The 23,736-nt window shown below is 39.4% G+C and overlaps 1 protein-coding gene across 4 annotated transcripts in view; it reads right to left on the minus strand.

Moving 5' to 3' along the window:
• The window catches only part of LOC307152945 (ryanodine receptor 1-like), a 48,587-nt gene that overhangs the window by 13,236 nt on the left and 11,615 nt on the right, over window positions 1–23,736 (minus strand). For 2 of the 4 annotated variants that reach the window (XM_079861952.1, XM_079861949.1), the window contains exons 25-80: window positions 23,412–23,571; window positions 23,011–23,158; window positions 22,660–22,865; window positions 21,870–22,044; window positions 21,583–21,791; window positions 20,791–21,149; window positions 20,585–20,711; window positions 20,298–20,458; window positions 19,937–20,099; window positions 19,589–19,675; window positions 19,275–19,501; window positions 18,683–19,127; window positions 16,985–17,575; window positions 16,701–16,901; window positions 16,365–16,476; window positions 16,005–16,145; window positions 15,636–15,909; window positions 15,391–15,505; window positions 15,156–15,288; window positions 14,909–15,003; window positions 14,686–14,821; window positions 14,305–14,491; window positions 13,915–14,026; window positions 13,701–13,821; window positions 13,447–13,616; window positions 13,053–13,273; window positions 12,712–12,802; window positions 12,486–12,626; window positions 12,200–12,363; window positions 12,026–12,104; window positions 11,796–11,885; window positions 11,549–11,686; window positions 11,268–11,345; window positions 11,088–11,163; window positions 10,860–10,983; window positions 10,628–10,743; window positions 10,478–10,545; window positions 10,268–10,389; window positions 10,041–10,090; window positions 9,781–9,841; window positions 8,790–8,916; window positions 8,587–8,698; window positions 8,406–8,487; window positions 8,190–8,320; window positions 7,419–7,739; window positions 7,094–7,334; window positions 6,924–7,011; window positions 6,665–6,757; window positions 2,654–2,824; window positions 2,463–2,522; window positions 2,245–2,379; window positions 1,875–1,987; window positions 1,665–1,761; window positions 1,480–1,586; window positions 1,098–1,149; window positions 898–990 (exon numbers count right to left, since the gene is read on the minus strand). In XM_079861952.1, coding sequence (XP_079718078.1) covers window positions 898–990; window positions 1,098–1,149; window positions 1,480–1,586; window positions 1,665–1,761; window positions 1,875–1,987; window positions 2,245–2,379; window positions 2,463–2,522; window positions 2,654–2,824; window positions 6,665–6,757; window positions 6,924–7,011; window positions 7,094–7,334; window positions 7,419–7,739; window positions 8,190–8,320; window positions 8,406–8,487; window positions 8,587–8,698; window positions 8,790–8,916; window positions 9,781–9,841; window positions 10,041–10,090; window positions 10,268–10,389; window positions 10,478–10,545; window positions 10,628–10,743; window positions 10,860–10,983; window positions 11,088–11,163; window positions 11,268–11,345; window positions 11,549–11,686; window positions 11,796–11,885; window positions 12,026–12,104; window positions 12,200–12,363; window positions 12,486–12,626; window positions 12,712–12,802; window positions 13,053–13,273; window positions 13,447–13,616; window positions 13,701–13,821; window positions 13,915–14,026; window positions 14,305–14,491; window positions 14,686–14,821; window positions 14,909–15,003; window positions 15,156–15,288; window positions 15,391–15,505; window positions 15,636–15,909; window positions 16,005–16,145; window positions 16,365–16,476; window positions 16,701–16,901; window positions 16,985–17,575; window positions 18,683–19,127; window positions 19,275–19,501; window positions 19,589–19,675; window positions 19,937–20,099; window positions 20,298–20,458; window positions 20,585–20,711; window positions 20,791–21,149; window positions 21,583–21,791; window positions 21,870–22,044; window positions 22,660–22,865; window positions 23,011–23,158; window positions 23,412–23,571 — 8,497 coding nt within the window. Of the gene's footprint in view, window positions 1–897; window positions 991–1,097; window positions 1,150–1,479; window positions 1,587–1,664; window positions 1,762–1,874; window positions 1,988–2,244; window positions 2,380–2,462; window positions 2,523–2,653; window positions 2,825–5,905; window positions 5,921–6,664; window positions 6,758–6,923; window positions 7,012–7,093; window positions 7,335–7,418; window positions 7,740–8,189; window positions 8,321–8,405; window positions 8,488–8,586; window positions 8,699–8,789; window positions 8,917–9,780; window positions 9,842–10,040; window positions 10,091–10,267; window positions 10,390–10,477; window positions 10,546–10,627; window positions 10,744–10,859; window positions 10,984–11,087; window positions 11,164–11,267; window positions 11,346–11,548; window positions 11,687–11,795; window positions 11,886–12,025; window positions 12,105–12,199; window positions 12,364–12,485; window positions 12,627–12,711; window positions 12,803–13,052; window positions 13,274–13,446; window positions 13,617–13,700; window positions 13,822–13,914; window positions 14,027–14,304; window positions 14,492–14,685; window positions 14,822–14,908; window positions 15,004–15,155; window positions 15,289–15,390; window positions 15,506–15,635; window positions 15,910–16,004; window positions 16,146–16,364; window positions 16,477–16,700; window positions 16,902–16,984; window positions 17,576–18,682; window positions 19,128–19,274; window positions 19,502–19,588; window positions 19,676–19,936; window positions 20,100–20,297; window positions 20,459–20,584; window positions 20,712–20,790; window positions 21,150–21,582; window positions 21,792–21,869; window positions 22,045–22,659; window positions 22,866–23,010; window positions 23,159–23,411; window positions 23,572–23,736 lie in introns of all 4 variants that reach the window. The other 2 variants (XM_079861951.1, XM_079861950.1) reach the window with 2 other exon arrangements.

Raw genomic sequence — 23,736 nt, forward strand, 5'->3', positions numbered from 1 at the left:
TGTAGTCTGTGTGTCAGTATACTATGTCAGTATGGGGGGAAAACATTAATTAGTAATTTTCACATAATTAGTGTGAATGAGTTAAAGTAAATTAAGGTAAGAAATAGAATAGAAAGCATAAATATGACATAAGCCATCTTTAGTGATTACTCAAACTGTGAAACACCATATATTAGTAAAATGCATGTTCACTTGACACCTCACCCATAAAGCTCACGGCAAGAAAACAATAAATCATCCAACATATCATTAAAAAGCAACCATTAGGATATAGTTTCTTTTGGAACTTTTAAAGCTGCAACAGGTGAAATTTCACACTGAAATCTCTCTGAAGTCAACAATAATATAATGTATAAACTAAAATAATATAAATCACAAAAAATTATAATTGTATAATATATAACTCCTATTTTGTTGATTTTGATTTCTTTATGAAATTCACCCTTGTATGTTCATAACTGAATGGTACAACAAAAAGAATAAAAAACATTTCCTTAAGCCCAAACTACTAAACACTTAATAATAATGATGTTGTGGTACAAACTGTAAAATGAGTCCAAATATGAGTCTTTTTCATATGTAACATATTTGTCAAGTAAATGTATTCAGGTAATTTTTTATGCATTTGTGTTTAGTTGGTGGCTCAAAGCTATGTCAACTGTAAAATAAAAAAACACCTTTAAAAATGTTTTAAAGATGCTGCAGTGTGATGATGTTATTAATACATTAATAATGAGTCAGATGGAGAGACAGAGATAGATCAGAGAGCACAGGCCAGTCAGAGAAACATAAGATGCGATGTGAATGAATGGATGGATGGATGATACAGTGGTTGGTTTGGATGTCACTCTACCGCTTCTGTGTCTTCCCCGTCCCCAGCCCCCGGACTCCCCCTACCATCTCTGTCTGTCGCACCTCAAAGGGCATCTCCTCCTCTCCACCCTCCTCCTCCTCCTCTCCCCCCTCATCCTCTTCACCGATGTGGCAACTCTAAATTCAACAGAGATGAACAAAGAATATTACATAGTGTGAGGGCCTATAAAGTAATATGTATACATTTGGTGCTAACGGTTTACCATAAGACAAAAAGGTCTCACCTTAGCCATGATATCAGCGTATGCCATGTATAAGTAATCTATATCCAATTTACTGTGACAGAGCAGAAGCAGGGACAAGGAGATAAATAACAATGATTCAAAGACAACCACAGATGTAAAAAGGTCTTCATTGTTTGAAATGATAATTGTATATCATTATATATATATAATTTTTTGTATATTCAGACTGACATTATCCAGTACTTATATATTGCTTTTATTTTGTAATAGGTGATTACATTACATTGACAAAAACCATGTGAACAACGTGAATAGCTAGAGCTGTCTGTATAACAGTCACTGGTTAGGCCAAGTGATCATCTCTTTTTGCACCAGGAGCCAATTGTGTCATTCACTAACAAGTAGTGTGACGGGATCTCACCTCTTCTCAGTGAGGGCAGTGCGACTAAAATGAAGGATGAGCTGATGAAGAGGGTCTGGCTTTGTCTCCTTTTCCTCTTCCTCCTCTTCTTCCTCCTCCATTGCTTTCTACATCGGTGAGAACAAAAACTATATCATGTGGATTACATCACAAAAAATTGTTAAAATGCATGTGTGAGCACATACAGACAGGTCATCAATCATTCTGTCCTCAAAGGAATATCCTTCGGTGTGGATCCAGTTCCGCTTGTACCCATCTAGGAACATGTTAGATGCTCTATGGCTGAAAGAGAGATGGTAAACATTTATCTGTCTCCAATCCTGTTACCCCCTTTCTCATCATTTTATTCTATGAAACAGACCGACTGACTCTCATATGATAGTGTTTTGTCTTACCTGGGCAAGTTGTAAAGGGGAGTCATCCTGAAACAGGCCACCACCGCTCTACGTCGTTGCTTCGACAGCAGTTTGTGCCAAACCATTTTTTTGGACTTGAAAGGATGCTCTGTCTGAAGATGGAAAAAAAGACATAAGTCTAAGAAGAGAAAAAACAACTACACTGCAAGAACATACATTTTTATTTATTTTTTTATCTGATTTTAAACCGCATTTAAATTTGGCTATTATTAATGTATTGCTGTTCAGGCAACAAACTGGCGAATTTGACTGGGATACTGAAGTATAGTGGCAGTGTGGGTGAGTGGTCATCAAAATGTGATTTATTTGAGTTGCACTAGGATTTTCAAACCTTTAAATTCAAACTCACCACTTCAATGTGGTAGAGGACCGCAGAGACCTCCTGAACCCGCTTCACCACTTTCTCTGGAGCATCTGCATCTTCTGCCTTTCCTGCCATTTCCTTATACAGTGCCATCTGCCAGCGCATAGACGGGTTATCGACCTGAGAAGAGAGAGATAGCATTCGGATTCCTGCAAAAACACTTTAACATCAACACCAACACAAACATGCAGACATACACTTACCTTGCCCTGGAGGTGCAGGTTATTTTGCAAGAACTCTCTCACCTCCTCATCTGTGTCTTTCTATGGGTCAACAACACAACAGACTGGCTGAGTTTACCTTTTTTGCTGACCAACCTAAGTGAAACTTTATAACAACATCTAGGCTTGTGAGATAGATAGGGAGACAGACAGATATACGGTGATCACACTACCAAAGAATAGCGTGTCTTGGCCAGGTTAATGAGCTCCTGGTCTGCAGGAGAGCACATGTTAAGTCCAATGGGAAGCATTTTCTTCAGGGATGCTACAATGAGGGACGTTTGAACAGAGTATCGATCTCCACGTCTCTTTTTCTTGGTACGCTCCACATCCGAGCCACCAGCCTGAGATGAAAGCAACATTCAAAGCATGACAACTGATATAGACATCATGAAATAACTTTCAGTGAGACCTTATGGCATCTTATGAAAAGATTTTCATATTGAATGATGTGCTAACAAAGTCTGTTGACCAAAAAAATGGAAGTCCAACTCAAGATTTTACATTCATTTCATTGAGCAAAATACAAAGCTTCCTGTTCCCTAACAAGGACATAGACTGCTAAACAAAACAATCCATCCTTACTTGAAGACATTATTTCAGTCATTAGGTTTTATCTTTAAGTTAGGACTTCTTTAGAGAACAGTCCTTGGAAAGGAGTCATTCTGATTAATAGGGTGATTAAGAGGGAAGGGAGGGTAAATGTTCAGGGTTGCTTTTCATCAGAATAGACAACAACATTGGGGCTTAGTGGGGAAGACAAGGCATATATGGTCTGAAGCTAAAATCTCAATTCTAATCTTAACAGAGGTGACAACATTAAAAAGGGGGAAATTCATTCAACAAACGTCATCTTAGCGTAGACACATAATAAAAGCAGGCACTATAGATGGGCTGGTACTATAACGTGTCAGTGCAGCTTAATACACTCCATGCATTGAAAAGGTCTGCAAGGACATGCACGGTCATAACAAGCTCAGACTCAGGGGGAAGAGGAAGAGGAACTAAAAAAACACTGTAAAACTCATTCAGTGGCGTTAATTATAAAACTAAAGGGGATTTAATCGCTTTTGACTCATTTTGGGTTGCCAAAGTTAAGAAACTCAACCCACAGAGGCAATCATTTCAGTACGCTTGATCACACATGTCCTGTTTGCACCAATTAGCCCCTCCAATCCAGCACTTTCAGAGTTTCAGACATTGGGTCTCATTTAGAAAACATGAACAAAATAAATTGTATGTTTTAGACAAAAATCATTCTGCTCATGCTTCATGAATGAGAACCACTGTGGGTGAAAGAATATAGTATGTCAATCTAATTTGGTGTACTGACCCTGTGGTCTTGGTCTTAACCTTGTAAAGTCGTTGTGAATCATATTTTATGCATCAGGGCAGGCTTTTTATGGCTTATATACTATGATATAGTGAGAATATGAGGACTAACTTGGGGAGGACAAGAAACACCTCAATTTGATTTATATGGCCAAAAAGTAAGATGAAATTCTGATAGCTTGTAATGAATTTAAATCTTTATAACAGTATATTAGACTACTTGTATAAAATGCATTAAATTATCTGTTGTTACTATACATCTTCCAATAACATGTCTTAGCAAGATGCTGAAAAACCTGTTGTACACAATCTACTTCATGCCCTCTGTTGTTTGATTGATAGTTTATACTTTTTTAAATGCTTAGTTTTATGATCAAAGCTCTGTAATTTTTCATCATAGGGAGCAAAACATAATGCAATGCAACACAATGATGATTGAGAGATAATAAACATTCCTCAAAAGTCTGATGCATCATATTTGATACTCACATATTAACATGACTTTTATAAATAATGATCTATGGATAATCAAAAGTGAAGTTACTTCAGTCCAGTAAGTGTTCATCTTGAAGTATTACTAACAATGTATAGTTATTATTACATTTACTTTATAAAAATATCTAAAGATTTCTTAGCAAAACACGTGTACACAATGTGAAGGGGGACGTTTTACTTAAAGGCTTTTAAAAAGTATAAACTATCAATAAGACAATGGAAGCCATGTAGTAAATTGAGTACAACAGGTTTTTCAGCAAAGTTTTGATCACATAGATAATTTAGAGGCCTTAGAAATTTGTGTATCAAATATGATACAGTAGGATTTATATGGTTAAGACCACCCAGAATCAAATAAACATGGCCTTGGTGTGGGTCTCATAGCTTGGACCGACACGTCTTGGTCTGGGTCTTAATGGCTCCGTTAGTGGTCTGGATTTGGGTCTTGGGTATCTGATATTGTCTTCAACCCTGGTCAGAATAAAAGAATCAATGTATTATGTTGTGGTTGTTTCAGCTGTGGACCACGGTGTTAATGCAACTAACAATTAAAGCCAAGTTTTACAGGTTACGTTAGTCCTAAAGTATGTAAGTGTAATTCCCTTTTCCACAATCCCACCTCAATCATTTGTTTTTGATTGCATCAGGGGTCGTGGGCTAAAAGGGGTGGATGGGGAGACAAAAATGGAACATCATGGATGTGTAAGCCATTGGATATAAGTACAGAAACAATTCCAGTTAAGGTGGGATTAAGTAGGCACACATTAGAGGATGGACTCTAAATGCCCCCCCTTTGTCAAGGAGGATGATGAAATATAAATTAATTGAGGTCAAATTCCATCACATGAATCCAGTTTAGGAAATGAACTGAAGTACAGTTTGAATAGTTTGATGTGTGAATTTCTGCAAATTTCTGAGTCTCAGTTGACTTCCTGAACAGATTAAAAAAATTGACCCCAACCTGCAGCCGTTATACAAAAAGAAAAGGAAGATAAGAGATGTATGAAGATCCCCATCCGAACTACAGTCCAACAGATGCAAACCGCTGTACAGGGTGATGGCACAGGCCTCCAGGGGCTCGGACCCTCTGCGACGGACATGGAATCAAGTGCCATGAGCCTGACTCTACAAAGAGTTCTTTCATCAAACGCCTCGATTCAGACTCCCCCCCTCACACACTGGCAGGACGACAGGCGCCCTTGTGGCCCTTGTGTCCATGGGGATGGGATTTTTCTTGAGACTGAGAGTGCTCAGAATATACCCATTTAACATGATTATTTACATTGTGTTATTATATTTTCCTAAATTCCCATTTTAAGCTGTGTATCCCTCAAAAATCTGATCCATAAAGAGCACTAGAGACACCATTTTAGGGGAAAAAACACTATTATGCTTTTTATCATGATGCCCATCTACACATGAAACATGTAAAAAAAAAAAAAAAAAGAGTGTTATTCCTATAGACACTAGTCTTGTCAAACAGCTGTGAAGTCACAGTTATGAGTGCCAGTGTGTCGAGGGAGTTGATGAAATGCCTCCCCCCCTAGATGTGAGGTGCCATGCGGTAGCACAGCAGTCGTGCAGACAGAGAAGCTAACCTCAGAGTCCCCGGTCTAGAAAACCACCAGCATCCAGATGAGAAAAAGAGGACAGGGCACAGTCAGAGAGAGAACACCATTAACACTGTCACCTAAATCCTGTAAAACGCACCCGAAAAGCACTTGCACATAATACCAGTAATCACTGGCGTTTTGTGGCAGCAAGAATAAACTCAACGTCTTCATGAAAAAGCATGAAAGCACTGCACACTTTACCTTTTGATGTGGGGCTTGATGCCAAATCAACCATTGGCTGTTGGTTTATTAACAATTTTAAGTTTTTGTTTTGAGAAGAAAAAAACGGACTGAAAATCAGAGTTAATATTGTTAACTAAAACTAACTGATAAAGTTTAAATAAAATATAAATATTAGATGAAAAAATTTGAAAAACTGAAATCAAAATAAATTAAATGTACATTTTTTTTAAATTACTAGAATGTAAACTAAAATTAAAATGCAAACTGATTAAAAAAAAAATCTACTTCAAAATATTATAATGGTATATAAATAATTCTAAAATAAGGCTATTGACAACACAATGCTTAAGTTAGATTTTTTTTAATCAAATACCCCCCTCCCCCCTCTACAAAAAAAACAAACCTAATCTATAATGTAAATATAAAAAATACCAATATATAAATTATATATGTGAATTTGCAGAACAGAAAAACTACTCAGATCACGTGATAATCAAATAATAAGAAATAAATGATCAAATATGAAAGTCTATTTCCCATTTATTGACAGTAGGGCCTCACCTTGCTCATCTTGCTCTTACTGTCAGCAGTGAGGAAGGACATATTGTTGATTTCATTCATCACCACAAAGTTTTGCTCCTCTCGCTTGAAATTCTGCATATAGATAAAACCGAGAGAATGAGAAGAGAAGCTAGGTACATAGAATTGTTTGTTGTTGTGTTCAAATGTCATATGCTGTGGCTTCAATGAATGTGTTTATCATGACTACTGATACTGTATGTTTTTCTTTGTTTCATTCAAATAGACATTTGTCTCTTACATGAGATTTGGACCAGAAGATGAAGACCTCGCCCACCATGCGGAACAGTTCCTCGGCATCTGGGTCACGACATGTCAGCCATCTTGCTCTAAAACCCATGTGACATTTAAAATGTCAAGACAACTAAAAACGATGCTATTAAAATAACTTATGAAGGAACCACAAAATACCTGTTGTTATCCACATAGCGGATGAGAAGAGGGTAAAGAGCATACAGGTCTCTACAGAGAACTGCAAATTCATCTCTAATAGTTCCTTCCTCCTCATCCCCCTCAGATTTCCCCTCCATACGCAGGTGCTCTTCCTCAGCCACTACTTTAGACGTTCGCTTCTTCAGCTTCTCCATGGTGGGAATGAAATGGGATTTGAGCATCTCTGGTTTGGCTCGGCTCACAATGGGCTGGGAGAACACTGGATCGGAACAAGGATATTATGTTGAAGATCAGGTTCAGTGCAAAATACAAGCCCAGACTTGAGAATAACAACTTCTCGTACCCGCAAGCCTCTTCATCCAGGAAGCTTCGTCAATTCCCAAGTTGTTGACCACAATTTTCATGATACTTCCCAGGAGCTGGTTGAGGTGATCGGAGGTGACATCTGTACAAAGCTTACCCTCCAAATCGGGAAAGTTCTCCACTCCCCTCTCCCACCAGCGTGGTAGGTAGTTACACAGCATGGGCAGGGTGACCTCGATCACATGCGGCATTTCAGTGTAGCGAGCCCCTGATTCAGCCAGGTCTCCAATCTCTTTCAATAATATGTCTAGCTCAGGAATGTCCAAACACAGCTCTTGGACATGGTTTGGAAGGCCCAGGACTGTAGATAGAAGGAAAAAATGGAATAATAAAAATCAGATACAAATACATAAACAGATTTATATATAGTACCTTTCAAAAGTTTGGTCTCTGTAAGATATTTTAATGTTTTTGAGCAAGTTTCTTATTTTCACCAAAGCATACAATATAATTTATTCCTGTGATGGCAAAGCTGAAGTTTCAGCATCATTACTCCAGTCTTCAGTGTCACATGATTCTTCAGAAATCATTCTAATATGCTAATTTGGTGCTCAAGAGACATTTCCTATCATTATCAATGTTGAAAACAGTTGCACTGCTTAATATTTTTGTGGAAACCATGATCATATTTTCAGGATTCTTTAAGGAATGGAAAGTTTAAAAGAACAGCATTTATTTGAAATAGAAAATGTTTGTAACATTATAAATGTATTTTATTGAATGGAAGTGTAGCTGAAAAGAGATGACTTACTAGCTCTTTCTCTGGGTGTCTTGGTAGTGTAGACTGAAAACGCATTATACTCATTAAGATTGGGCTCCAGGTAGGCCACAGGCATGGCTGCAGCAAGATGAGCAAGACATTCTCCAAGGGCTGGTCTATGCCTAATGCACATAAAAAGGAAAAATATAAAAAACCCAACCACACTGTCACATACATTTATACACACATACACACGCAAATACAAACCTCTCTGCATGAGGTGTTTTTACTGTACCAAGAGAGTAGATGCTACACATGATTCGGTAGCATGACATCTGCAAATCATCCACTAACAGAGGCAAGACAGAGAGACGCACATTAATTTAACTACTATATATTCATTTTAAAATGAACATATGATAATTTAGTTTTCAAAAAAGGTCCTTACACATAACATCATCTCCAAATTGGTGCTGAGCGATGTGGTCAAACAGCGAAGTGAGGACAGGGAGCAGAGCTGTTGTGGTGTAGTTAATATTCTGAGACACGCCTTTCACCGGCTGAGAGACAAAAGACACAGATGGACTCGTGCCGTGCAAAAATAATGCAGGAAATAAACACCTTGTGATATTAGCATTACTAAAGTTGCACCTGATTGCCTTTGGACACTTTGCCAAGTTTGAGGTTTTCCACCATCTTTTCAATGTCATCAGCTGCACTCTCAAAGAACGAACGCAGCCCTGCTTTTACGATCTCAGGCCCGGATTTCATCACAGTTCTGTTAAAGTCAGAGAAATTTTACAATTTTTTACAAAACAGAGGTGTCAGACTCAGTTCCTGGAGGGCCACTGTCCAGCAGAGTTTAGTTCCAATCCTAATTAAACACACCTGAGCCAGCTATTCAAGAGCTGTGTTTGAAATCAGCCCCTATACCCTCATTCACTATTCCCTACATTACTCCACTAATATAGTCCACTTGAAGGAGTGAATGAAAACGAGTGACGGAATTAGGAAACTGAGTGCGCTGGAAGGGCTGCCGCTTTAGCATAGTTTGTGCTTGCTGTTTAATAATCATTTGAAACTAAGCAAACTGGCAGCTCCAGCAGAAATGAAAACATTTATCTTGAATTCGGCCATGGAAACTAACATGTATAAACCTTAATTAAACAAAATAATAATTGATTAAAAAGGAATTTATACCTGTATGATATTACGCTGTAGCAACATAGGACCAGTGGTTTGGAAAATCGATGAATTGATGATTCAGCTGCAGGTGCCATCTTCGGCTCTCACAGTGCATTGTGGGTATTCTCTAGCTGTTGAGTGTACATTGGTTGTACACTTGGTATTGCGGTGCATGCATCGTGGGATTGAATGAGTGCACTTGATTACATCCACTATGGTTTTGGACACCACAAAAATGGCTGTCCCCTCAAATAGTGCCCTAATTAAGGGTATGGGGGTGATTTCGGACACAGCCAAGGTCTTTAGGATTACTATAAACTTCCAGGCAGGTGTTATGAAACTAGTTGGAGCTACACTCTGGCCCTCCAAGAGTAGAGTTTGACACATTTGAGATACAACATACAACTGTTGTGCTACTGGTCTCTATTCTGATTGACAATTCATTTTAATGACTTACCTGGCATCAAGTGAGCGTGCAAGGATATGAAGGCAGTTGACAATAGCAGGTGCATCCGTACCTATATGTCACAAACAGATGGTATTACATCAAGGATAGATATTCAGCTTTTTTTAAAACCATAAACACTGAGGTAAAGCACATTAGATGCTCTACCGAGTTATTGGAGAGAATACACAAAAGAAAGGTAAAACACTCGAAATAAAAGTAATAAGGAAACGGAAAGGAAAAGTAATGGAGGACAGCAGAGTACATCTTACCAAAGAGAAACACTCTGTGTCGCACCAGGGCAGACATCTTACAGAAGATACTGATACCAAATTAAAGGAAATCAAACAAACATAAGAATGAACGTGAGAGAAAGAGGGAAAAGAAAGCAGCAAGAGGAACAGGGTGAAATAAAAAGTTGTAAAAAATGTAATGTGAAAGAATCTTGTATTTGACATTAACATCATATCAGACTGTTTAAGTGTCTGTGTGTTGTTACCTTGCAATCATCTCTTTTTCCTTGTTTGAGGCGTGTCCGCCACTGCCCAGGATTTTGGCCGGCGTGGACAGGAAGTAGAGGCAGTGGTTTTTAAAATACTGATTTATCAAAGGCAGAAGAATCTGAGGAGGACAGAAATATTTCACACACATTATTTACAGTCCTGATCAAACGTTAAATGCTAAAAGATTTCTTGGGAGTATAGACCACCTTGGCAAAGAACTTAATCTCTTGTTCGTGCGGCGACTTTTCCACACGGCCACTGCTCACAACTGCCTCTGTAAACACAAATGTCACAGAAAATGTAGTTAATCTCAGTTCATCCACAAATTCATGCAACACAAATGAATGCAGTTTTACCAAGATGTGCAATGAACTCCTGGGCAATGTCCATCCACTTTAGCAGCTTCTGTAGGAAGCCATACGTAAAACGCTTCTCAATAGATGAAATGTCACTTTCCATATCTTTGAGCCCCCTGGACATTTTAGACAATCACAATTATAGCAATTTACAACACAGATTTTAGACAAACACAATTATAGCAATTACATTATTTTGGAGTATATATATGGGTTTCAATGACTCCTGTACCTTGTCACAGCATATCCATGGAGCTGCAGAAACTTGAGTAGCTCATATGCTTTCTCTCTATCTCGTGCCTTTTCTTTAGCTGTCAGTGTGTCATAAGGCACAAGCAAAGGGTGTGTCCCTCCACCTAAGTACAAACACATAAAGAGAGATGTTGAAAAACTAAAATGAGCTGCAGAAAAATCATTTAAAAAAGGCTGTTTATTGGTCAGACATTGGAGAGAGGCTAACCTTTTGATTGTAACTCCATTTTCTTCTTGCGGCCCCAGGTGTTATGGTAGTTTTCTGCAAGCTGCTCTGCCATGGACTAGAAAACGCAGTGTGCTGTTAGCCATGGTGCTTTCAATTGTATTGAATTGGTGATGTTGAACTAATTGGGGTTGTGCTGTCTTTCTTTCAATCATTGTGTACCTGTAGCTCTCTGGACAGTGTCATGCCTGAGATGTCAATGGGCTGAGGGCTGTAGCCATGACTGGGGTCATAGGTTGCCTAGGAAAAGAAATTGTAAAAACTCTGCATTTGTGAATTATGATATCATACTCATATTTAGAGTATCAGTAATATATGCAATTTGTTGTTTAATATGTGAAACAAAAGTCACAAAACTTAATTTAGAGTTTTAGATACAGCAGCATTTGGTTTGTATCTCAATATTTTCCACTCTATCCTTTATTATCTCTATCCTCGCTTACCTGTGCAGTCTGTGAGATCTTGCGTGCTGTCTTCTCTGTTTTCTCGTCATCTCCATCTCTGGCTTTGTCCAATGTCCACTCCCAGGCAATCATGGCTTTCATGGACTCTTTAATAGGCCAGCGGTAGATTTCTTTATCCTAATGCAAATATTATTACATTAAAACATATGATATGATACACTTACAAATAACCAAATAGCACTATGGAGTCTGAGAGAGTGAAAATGTAATATATGATGTCTGTTACCTTTTCAGAGAATGTTTTGTAAGGCCTGAGCATGGGATGAGTCTTGGCATTTTCATCCAACACCTCACCAAAAGTCCAGTTGTTTTGGATCTGGTGGATTAAAAGGCACTGGTAAAACTCTTATACAAATAGATAAATAACACACTACCAGCCACCTAGCAAAACGATCGATCGATCGATCGATAGATCGATAGATCGATAGATAGATCGATAGATAGAATAATATATACCTTTTCAAAAGCCCATCTGTCATGTGTGTATTCTGCATATCTGTTGATGAAACCATCCAACTTCTCAGGAATGATAGTGCTATAAAAAAGAGAGAATCACAACAGCATAATTAATCAAATATTTGACTTTTTGTCAATTTGATAAATCTCACTAAAAAGAATAATTAAATGTACTTAGTGGTATCAACAGGTTTGGGGTCAAAGTTGCCCTCAGCATCAACAGAAGCCTTTTTCTCTGTTTTGGAGGAGTAGCTGGCGTCCACATAATCGGGAGGAATTGCTCCAGCGATCGCACATATGCAAGGCATGGCAATTTTGAATAGCTCTGCATCAAATTTCTGTTGGTGGACACAAATTAAAAAGCTATTTATTATGTTATTCTGTAATTTGAATGCATTTTGGGGACAGAATAACACTAATACTCTCTCAAACAGCTCAGAAATAGATGGCATATTCCCACCTTGTGAGCCAGAGATTCAAAAATTCCCCAGAAGAGTTTACGAGTGAGATGAAGCTCTTCCTCTGATGATACGCCAAAGTTAGCCCAGCCATTGGGCAAACAATAATATTTCCAACAACGCTCATAATGATTAGTAAGCAGCTGTAAAATAATGACAAACAGATGAGATGACTATAGCAACCAGCTTAAATTCATTGTATTGACGTGTAATGAAATAATCCCATACCTTAAGGGGCATTTTAGCATACTCATTCAGAATCGGCACATCAAATACCAGCCGCCTGAGGAGGTGCTGAAGCATGGAAGGACGCAGGTACCTGTAAAACAATAAGCAACCCCAAAATGAATTTTGAATGCATATTTGTTTTATTGGCATTTGTTGTAGTGCACAATTAGTTTTGGGTAGGTTACTCTAAAAAATAAATTAATTAATAGCTACCAATTACATCTTCAACAAGTGTAATTAGAATACTGTACTAATTGCTTTACTTTTTAAAGGGAAAAGTAATTAAATTACAGTAATTTATTGCTTAGTAATGAATTACACCCAACACTGCACACAAGTACCTGCACAAAGACATGAGACATTCCTCGATAACATCTCTCTGAGCTTTGGTAAGAGAGCGTCCTCGGGACAGCCTGTAGATGGTGTGAAGCATAGAGTCGATCATGATGGCGCGGTGGTCCGTCCCGGCGAACAAAGGAGCACATTTAGTGATGAGAGGCAGAACAGCGGAGCACAGGTAACGGTTCAGAGCAAGGGCCATTTCTGTAGTGCTGAACGCAGCCTTAGAGAAAGAACAGGATAGTAATTGTGACGGAACTGCAGATAGTTATGTAAAGAGAAAAGGAAACGATGAAAGCAAGACTTGAACCCGCAATTTCCATGTGAGCACCATCATTTGAATGCGGACACAGACAGCATTTTTGTTAGTGAAGAATGATACAGCAGACATCTTACTGTGTCTAAGGAAGCTGCTGCTCTCATGTCAGGCAGGAAGCCCACTTCTAGTACATGCAACAGGAAGTCCTGGTTGTCGATGCCATAAACTCTATCCAGGAACAGGACCATTGGTGCTTTATGATCAGGCACGAAACTAGCAGACATCTTTGGTTCAATGATGCTGTTATCTGAAATTTAATGAGCGTAGTAAGATAGGAAGTGTGAGAAAAGTAAGGATTCAAGCTTCCATCTACAAACTCTTTACTTGCTACCTTTTCCAAAAGCAGGTATCTGGACTGGCAAGCTGATCACACCAACAAGATCTTCAATGGGCACAAGAGACCTAAGAATGGCCCTGATTCTCAAAGCCTCACCTTTACCAGCCTGGATCAACTATACAAACAGACAGGAAGTGTGAGATGTTCAATCAAGTCAGATCTCATTGAGCACCACTCAAGCAGTTTCATAGAGTACAAACACACTTACGTGCATTTCAGGAGCACAGCGACCCAGCAAATCAATAAGAGCTGAGTAAAAGGACATGATGGCATTTCCCAGGTGAACTCTGTTCTCCTCATGCTGCTCCTCACCTCCAAACCTGACACATCATGAACAAGAAACACTCAAAAACCTCTCTACATACCACTGTAAAACCAAACAGTGACAATTGAGTTAACATGTTATTTCCCCTCTATACTATTCACTTCGCACAAGGTGCTTCCGTGTGTGAAAATGTTAGTGCGTGCGCAGGTTGTTCTGTGTGGGTGGTGGTAATGGTGGATATGTGAAACTGGTGGAAAATGGTGGAAACACTGATCGGGATAAAATTACTTTAATATACCAGACTAATCTAGTACAGAGATGCTTTGCCCTTACATTGGGAAGCGTCTGTCTTTTTTAACAGTGGGTCCATCTCTTGCAGGATCTTCTGAGATCTTAATGGCCTCTTCAATGGCAGCAAGCAGACCATTGCCCCCTTCTCCTCTCAGTGCAGGACCAAAACACTCAGGCCTCCTGATCAGCAGCCGAACCACCACATTAGCATTCTCCTCCACGCTCTCTCCTGAAAGCAGAACATTATACAAAACTTTTAATTTAATTTTATATTTTTTTATTATTTATTTTGTTTTATTTTTGTCATGTCAACATTATTTGCACTTCGCAATTCGCACACTAACAAACTACATTTTATATATAATACTGTATACTTTCCTTTGTCCAGCTAGACACAATCAAAATCGCATCATAAATACAAACCATTAACAAATACAGCAAAGCGCAGGAAATCCAGATACTTCTCTCCTCCACATGGATTCCACCCAATATCAGGGTAACCTTTTGATAAGAGCATGGGGCAGCTCTGCAGGCCACAACCAGCCAAGTACTTCACCACCTGCACAAACAGAGAGACAAACAGATTTTTGTAGGAGCCAAAAAAACTGGTCACAAAGATTTCCATCTGTACTTTAGGATGACGCACCATCTCCAAGTCTTGCTCTTGGAGAGCCAGAGCAAGTTCATTGTTATCGATACAGGATGCAGCAGCAACATCAAGAGGAGTAGAGCCACGCATTCCTGAAACAGTGATCACTGGTTGATTGATACAGCACTTAATACAGCAGAGTTTTAATTTAATTTAATTTGAACTAGGCTAAATATAAATGTACATTCTAGAGATGAAAAGTTATTAAAAAGGAAAGTGGGTTTCTTTAAGAATCAGACTTTACCCAGCCCAATCCCACTGTTCTGCAGGAGGTAGCCCAGATGATCAAACATTGAACGCTGATTCTGTCTGCTGATACGACAGAAATAACACAGGAAACGACAGCAGTTGGTCACCATTCGAGGGAATCTGATCTCCTGCCCAGAGCAAATGCAAATCAAATTAAATCTTTCAAACCAATTGATTCTTCAAATGTTTGAACATTGCATAAAAATGTGTTAAAAATATAAACTGTGTACCTTTGAATCGCCACCTCCAAGTACGTTCACCATAACCTCCATGACTGTCTCATGCATTCCCAGAGCTCTCATCAGGTTGGGGTGCTGGTAGAATACCCTGTTGCTCATAATATTTCTGAAAGAGAAACAGAGGGTGGTTGCAACTCTAGGGTGGTGGAAATTTCTCAAACTGTATCTATTGCAGTTACAATTATTGGTAGCATTTGAAGTTAAAGGACTTTTTATGAGTACGATCATGCACTCACCCAATACTTTGGATCATCAGCCTCTCCTCTTCTGGCCCCATTTGAACAATGAGCAGGGATCGGATCTGCCCCAGACACTCCAGTAGCTCCATTGTGTCTTGCACAGACACAGCATTGATAGTGTAGGCTTTGGGCAACGCTCGGATCAGCTCACCCAGGGCATCATACTGCCGGTGTAGCAGACTGAACATGAGCCGCACCAGCTCAGGGTTCTGAATGAAAGACTCCTGAGCCCAGTGGATCATGGTGTGAGAGATCAACTCCTGCAGAGTACCTGTGACACAAGAGCAGATGTTGATGTAATTATGGTAGGGGAAAACAAGATGGGACACGGAAGTCTAAAATGAAGTAAAAAACTAAATCTTTTACTGGGTTTTTTGTCTTCTTCAGGTTCAGGCTCTGCCTCTGGCTTCTTGCGTAAGCTCCTAACTTTCTCCACCAGTCTCAAGAGGCGCCCACGGAGAGAGGTGTCCACCACCTCTTCTTGCTCCTCCTCTTCAATATGCACACCTATGACAGAGAAGGAGAATCCATATGATTCCTTACATTATGTTTGAGAACAGTGAATCCTAAGATGTACCTAGTCTTGCTAAGGTAGAAAAAAATGCATATGGAAACAGGAGTGACATGCTAACAGGAATAAACATGGACTGTAATGATACTGGTCTTCGTATTACACAGTGACAGTATGTTCTTTGAAAAAATTTCCATTTGCATGGTTAAACTGACCACAATGACCCAAAAGATCATGGTGAAATGTCACCAGGCCATTCCGGACATCCTCAGGAACGGGGCTATCTTCATCCTCTGGACAATTCTTAAAGTTCATCAACATGTTCACCTGAATATACAGAGTTTATACAATTTTAGCTTTTTCTTACAAAAAAGTATATATATATATATATACACACACACATGTGTATATATGTGTGTGTGTGTGTATATATATATATATATATATATATATATGTGTGTGTGTGTGTGTGTATATATATATATATATATATATATATATACACACACACACACACACATATATACACATGTATAGTGGCTGTACAGTACCTGCTCCTGTGGAGGGGACCGGAATTCACGAGTCTTGCGGGCTGTTTCTGCAGCACTCATCGTAAAGGCCTGCATGAGCTCATTATATCGCTGTCTCTGATTGGTCTGCACCTGGTTGACAAACCTGTCTGAGAAAGCGATGATGGCTTCCACTCTGTGACGCAGCTCACAGTCACAGAAATATTGCAGGAGAGTACACATCTAAGGATGAGGAAGACAAAAAGTGAGACAAAAAGTAAAAAAGCGAGACAAAAATCCAATACTTTTAATCAGCAGTACTTCACCTGAAGTTTAACAGACTCAGGAAGCTTCATGTGCAGCAGTCCCTCTCCCACATCCTCCTCTTCCTTCACTTCTGCCTCAGCTGCATCAGTTTCTTTCTCAGCTTCTCCATCTGTTGCTTTCTCTCTGTCTGCTTTTTCCACAGCATGTTCGTCCTCCTTCCCTTCTTTTCCCGCCTGCTCATATTCCTCTTCCTCCTCAGGTTCAAGCTCATCCTCCTCAAGATCTTCTTCCTCATCCTCTCCCATGCCTTCATCCAATAGCTCTCCCTCATTTTTATTTTCTATTTGTTCCGCTTTCTCTTTTATCTCTATTCCTTCCTCTTTGCTGACCAGTTGTTTAGCATCTAAAATTTTGGCGGCCTCCAGTTCTTCAGCCTGGCTCTCTCCATCACTGAAGACGGATGGTTCGATCAGCTTCAGGATGTGCTTAACGTCGTTGTCATCAAACACGCCCATTATGAGCAGGGTGCTGATTAGCTTCAGGATGGGCACGAAGTGGAACTCAACGCTGCCCCCTACGGGATCCCGCATGGCCTGTCCACCATCCTGAACGGCTTCAGTAAGCATGTTGAGGGCATGGTCCTTAAGCATCTAAAGTACAGAAGGAGAAGAGTCAACAACAGAGAAATTAAAATGTCAACTTTGTGGCAGTTTTCACAAACAATCAGTGTTATTTTAGTATCATTGAGATCCTATTATAGTTTTTATTCATATTTTGAATAATTTTTTATATTTATATTTTCTTTTTTTTCAGTTTTCAAATGTAATTAAAATTTTGTTAATTTTGTAATTTCCATTAGTTATTTTTTATTTCATTTTAGTTTACATTTTTTAGTACATCAAGTTAAACTATAGCCTGGTTAAAACCAGACCATTCTCAGTAGTAACTGAGTTATGGTCTGGCAAAGCTTCATTAATAACTCATTTCCAAAGGGGCGTCACCAACGGACGTCGCTCAAATGCCTCTGGGCGCAATTGGATAGACCTAAAGGTATTTACCTTTATTTACCATTGAAGAAAAGGTATTTACTTTTGAATGTGTAGCAAAAAAGTAGGCAAGCTTTGGGACATACTAGGCTACTTCGTCATCTTTATCGGACGGATCTGTCGCGTGCATCCTGTCACGTAAACTGTCCTGTCAATCATCTTGTCACAGTTAAAATCCTCTATTAAATCTAATTTAATTTCCTACCGTTTCGGAGAGAAATGTAGTAGCACGTTCATCTGCCAGTGGGTCTTTCATGGAGACTGTCCTCATGTGTTTGCAATTTGAATATAATAATGCATTTAAAAGCTGAACGGACGTCGCTCAAATGCCTCTAGGCGCAATTGGATAGACCTAAAACCAATCAGAGCGATCGTCATTGTGTAAAGCCCGCCTCAACGTTTCTGATTGGTGCCACGATTTCGACGGATTAGAAATGGGCTTGAATGAGCTCTTTGCCAGACTACTTGCAGAGCAAATCTAAATTTGCCAGAAGTTGTCTGGGTTTTCCCAGGCTAGTTAAACTAAATAAAAATAAGAAATGCTGCCTTGGCAACAAGCTAAAAAAAGTTTAGGTTTTTTATACTTTATTTTGTTTCAGTTAAAATTTATTTCATTTCACACAGCAAAGTTAGTTTTTGATGCTTTTAGTTTTAGTTCTTGTTTTAGTTAACTATAATAACCCTGGCTTCTGTCTCATTTCCTCCACCTACCTGTAGAGGTAAGATGGGGCTGAGAGTGTAGAGGTCTGCATTAGTGCCCACAAACCCAGTTGGGGCAAAGTGAAGTTTGGGGCGCAGGCAGGTGGTGAGCCCGACCCCAGGTAGCGCATGGGCCTTCTCAGCGTCTGAATAGAGGGTGATGCTACGTGTCTCGTCTGTCATGGGCACAATGAACTCCTTATTGGTCATGAGACGGTTGCGCTTGGCAGACTCCAGGTGCATGGAGATGAGCAGGTCGTAGTATCCGCTGCGGATGGGGCCGGGCAGGTAGGTGTTCTCGATGGCGTAAAAGAGCTGCGATTCGTCCACGTGGCTGCAGAGGGCGTGCGCGACGCGGTTGTTGCCCAGTGCACAGACAGAACCATACAGTTTCAGAGTGTGGTAATGAAATTTCATCAGGTCGGTGCGTTCCGACAGTTCCAGGATGTCAATGCACCTGGAAAAGAGAGGAAGTGATATCAAATTCTGCCACTTGTTTAATCCATTACATTTTTCATTGTACACTGAATTCATTTATTTCAAAGGATCAAGGAAAGTTTTTCTAATGAAATAAGCGGGTAATAATTGCATACTAATGTAATACCTGCTTTCTTCTGGAATGTGCAGCGCCATCATAACGAGAGGTTCCATACATTGCACCTTCCAGCCCTGCCTCTCACTCACACGGCCAGTTTCAGGTTCCAGAAAGTGATTAGGCATCCGGCTCCATATGACAGGTGTCAACATCTGGACATCTAGCCTGGGAGGACACTGAGGGACCGGGTTCTTATGGTCACTGCGGAACATGGCCGCAGAGATGGGCATAATGTTCTGGATAAAGTGTGGTAAAAGAAGAATATGAATAAAAAACATTTTATGTCACAAAAAAGGAGGCAACTTTAGCACTAGGATAGTGACCTTTAGTTTGCCGAGTTCCACCTGTATCATGTTCTGGCTAGATGGCAAACAAAACACAGCAGGGAAGAGCTTAGTGTTGGGTTCCACCTGAAACACAGAGAAACAGCTTAATTTCACATTAAATAGACATAAATTATGGTGATTAAGTATTTTTAATTTCCTTAAAACACTGCAACCATGTAGTCATTGCACCCTGGTAAACAAACACACCACACTATTTACTTTTTCCAGTCACATTTTCAAATCAGAAAATGTAAAAAATCTACTGCAAACTTACCTAGTTCCTAATGTACTGTTCAGTTACAGGAAACAAATGAAGCCTAATTCACTCTGGCCACTTTATCTTACCTGGTAGAAAGCATGGATCTCTTTGCCATTGGCTGTAAAGGTCATCAGTCCTGTGTCCAGGTCCACCAAGCAGCCAATCACAAAGTCCTCCTGGCTGATGCGCGTTTGCTGCGAGCTGCTAAATTCTCCTCCCCACACCATGTAGCAGTTGCTGCGTTTTACACTGAGGAAAGCCGAAAAAGAGACAGGGTTGTGCTGAAACATCTAAAGTAACCTCCAGCATGATTTATTAGGGGGAATTTCAGGATATAAAATGGCTAAAGTTAAGCCTGCTTCCTTACTAGTCATATTCTGGCGAAAAATGCACTGAAATATGAAGCAGTATGAAGCTATATACTAAAGTTACCTCAAGTTAAGTTACCTGTCATGAATGTTGCCTTTATCATCCCCAACCGTAACAGTTACATTTCTGACTTTACAAAGATCAAAGTGTGGATCGTACAGGTGGTAGTCAGGAGTGACCCAGCCTACCCATACTCCACTGGGCTCCTGTCCGGCAAATACTCGGACTGAATAATAATACTGTTGGGATGAAAAGAAGGATTTTCTTTACAGGACAAGATTTTCATGCATCAACACATTATTTCGATGAAATTCCGCTTACACAGATATTTAGTAAGGGAAAAATTGTAAAAGTTTCATCCATACGGTAGTTGTGTTTGAGATAATATCAGCATCGTCTCGATCATCTGGGACAACATCCTCCATCAGACGAGGCACCGTTGGAACCACCGGTGGTGGGGTGAATGCTGCCTTCTTCGCCTTGGAAAAAAACCTGGAAATCACAGATATTTTGTCATTTCTGAATCAGAAGACAAGATTACAGATACAATGTCGCATCTATCTTCTCTCACCCTCTCTTTTTGCTCTTCTCTGTGGTGGTGTCCTTCTCATTTTCACCCTCTTTGCTGCCAGGAAGCTCTTTAGGGACTGATGGCTCTTTTTCTTTCTCATCTTGCTCCTTACGAGTGGCTGACTTCTTCAGAAGCTCAAACTCAGATTCGGGGTCCACCTCAAGAGCCTCATCCTCAGGGATAGTGAGGGTTCGGGTGAGGGGTGAAGCTCCCACTGGCACTTTGAAGGTTTCGTGAAATTCTATGGGCATGCTGAGTCTAAAGAACAGAAGGTCCGTGTTGGCATTCTGAGATCCAAATGTCCTATGAGTCAGTTTCAGACAGGGGGCGCTATCCACTGTTCCATCCACACGGCACACCTTTTGAAGCAATCAAAAAAAAAGAGGCCTGAGAGTTTGATATTTTGAATTAGCTTTTATTTTTATATTTTCAGTTTTCATTTAAATTTGAGTACATTTGGTAATGTGCTTTTTTCATTTTTATTCTTTTTTTAAAATATTTCTATTAATTTATTTAGGTAACACTTTACTTTAAGGTGACAGTTACACATTACTACATGCACTTACTGTAGTAATAACAGTAAATTATGCTACTAGCCCTAAGCCAAACCCTAACCTTAACTCAATAGTAAGCACATGTAGTTAATTAATATTACTCCGTACTTATTTGAGTAAGTACAATGAAACTAGGTCACCATAAAATAAAGTTATTTTAGTACTAGGACTTATTTATTTACTTAGTAGCCAAGGTAGATTAGCATGCATTTATAAGGGTTTTTCAGTGTGTTTTTACCTCAATATGAGGGTGGTCCATTGGTACAGGCACAAACTGGGGCAAGCTTTTGCTGAACCACATGGTAATATCTCTTTTCATGTTGATGGCGAAGGGCTCGAAACCTTCCTGCAGGCCACAGATTGTGAAGTAACGCAGGCTGCTCACATTCTGCCCAAGGTTGATACGGCCCACCTGGGACATCCCCAGACTGCATACAGGGATGAAGCCTGGTCCGGAGAACAGACATATTATTAAATGTCACAGCCAATTAACATCTCAATATCATTCCTCTTCGTGACTCTCACCTTCTCCGATCTCAATGTCTTTGAAGGCCATCTCAGATCCAGAGTCACTGATGAGCATCTCTCCATTCAGAGTAAACATGATGTTCTGCTCTGGCAGGTCGATCATGCAGCCCACAACGTCACCAGACTGCCACTGCCGGCCAAATGGCTCATTCCCTATGTGCCAACGCTGAGCCTAAGGGTAAAAATCAGGAAATTATATTATGCAGTACTGTTTTGATAAAAGAAATACACAGCTCCTCCGTTTTCAACATTAATAATAAGAAATGTTTCTTAAGCAGCAAATCAGCATGAATGATTAGAATGATTGAATAGTTAGAATAGCATAGAATAGATTGATAGAATGATGACATAACAAGAATAAATTACGCTCCAAAATATATTAAATTAGAAAGTTTTTTAAAATTGTAATAATATTTATTAATAACAATGTAATAACATTTCACAATATTACTGTTTTACTGTATTTTTGATCAAATAACTGCAGTCTTTTTCTGTTAGAATTAAAATTAGAGACTTATTAAAAAAACATTAAAAAAGATCAGACGGACCCCCGGACTTTTGAACAGTAGTGAATGACAATATTTCCTTTCTTTGGTGGTGTGATGCTAAGCAAAACTAATACTTGTCAATCTTCTAATGTAATGTAAAGACCATAGTCTAAGTTTGTGCATAAGCATGATCTATCTATTATCTAAGCATAATGCAATAATGTGCAATAATGTTTGTGGAGGGTTTCCAAAAAGAAGCCATTAAGGCTAATTCATGTTTATTAACAAAGTTTCAGTACCTTGAACCCATTGAAGACATAGGCTAGATCATCTGATCCCAGCTCTCTGTCTGCATGGACGTTTGGTCTTGCCCACCCAACTCTCATCTCTCCCACTGTTACCGCCTCAAACTCAAAGTACCATTTCCCCTGGGTCATCGCGTAGGATTTCTCTGCCCTGAACACGCGGATCTTATCACTCCGACCACTGCCATTCCCATGTCCACCTGGAATAAATGGTCACAGAGGTTTAGGTGAGTAAAAGTTTACAAATACAAAACTCATTGGATGACTTTAAGTTCCCTTTGTAGTAGAATTCTTCAAGAGTGGTATGAAGAGGTTGATTTGGTGCATGATTAGATGGACACTCACTGCTTTCCTGGTCAGGTGGCTCAATATTGTAGCCATAGCCAATCAGAGTTCGCACAGCAGCGCATACACTGTCACGATTGGTCTTTTTCGTCTTTTCATCCAGGAGAATGTATGGCACAAGACGGGGGTTGCGCTTGTTCACAATGTCCTAAAAAAAAGTAAAATCAGACGAAAATTAAGCAAACTCTACAGAAAGAACAGAAGCTGAAATGGTAATCTCATAGAATCTTCTAAATTTAGATATCATTTTTATTAATATTGTAATATTTTCACAATATCAGACTCGTAAAGGATGAGCCATGCTCTGGAAAGCATTTTTGCTCTTCCTTATTTTTGTAATTTATTGTTGTTGTTTTTATTTTGATCCTACTAAAAAGTGACAAAGTGTACACCTACAGTACCTGAACAATGCTGTAAGTCCAGCCTTGGCGGACACGGTCTCGAGCCCAGACATTGTGTCCATTTTCAGCCAGCCTTTCCACAAGTGTGTTCTGATTCGGTGTCAGCTTCACATAGTTGAGGTCCAGAGGAGCAGGTTTGTATCCATTACTTTGCATATATCTAAGAATTAAACAGAAACTAGTTTAAGTTTAGACATCATTGTTTTGCTTTTTCTCTCTACCATTTTGTCATTAAAATATCTATTATATCAGTACCTGTTGTTGTTAGCATACACTACGAATGTTGGGAGTAATGCATTACAAGTAATGCAAGTTACGTAATCAG

The sequence above is a fragment of the Squalius cephalus genome (genome assembly GCF_949319135.1).
Source record: "Squalius cephalus genome assembly, chromosome: 24".
NCBI classification, from domain to species: Eukaryota; Metazoa; Chordata; class Actinopteri; order Cypriniformes; family Leuciscidae; genus Squalius; species Squalius cephalus.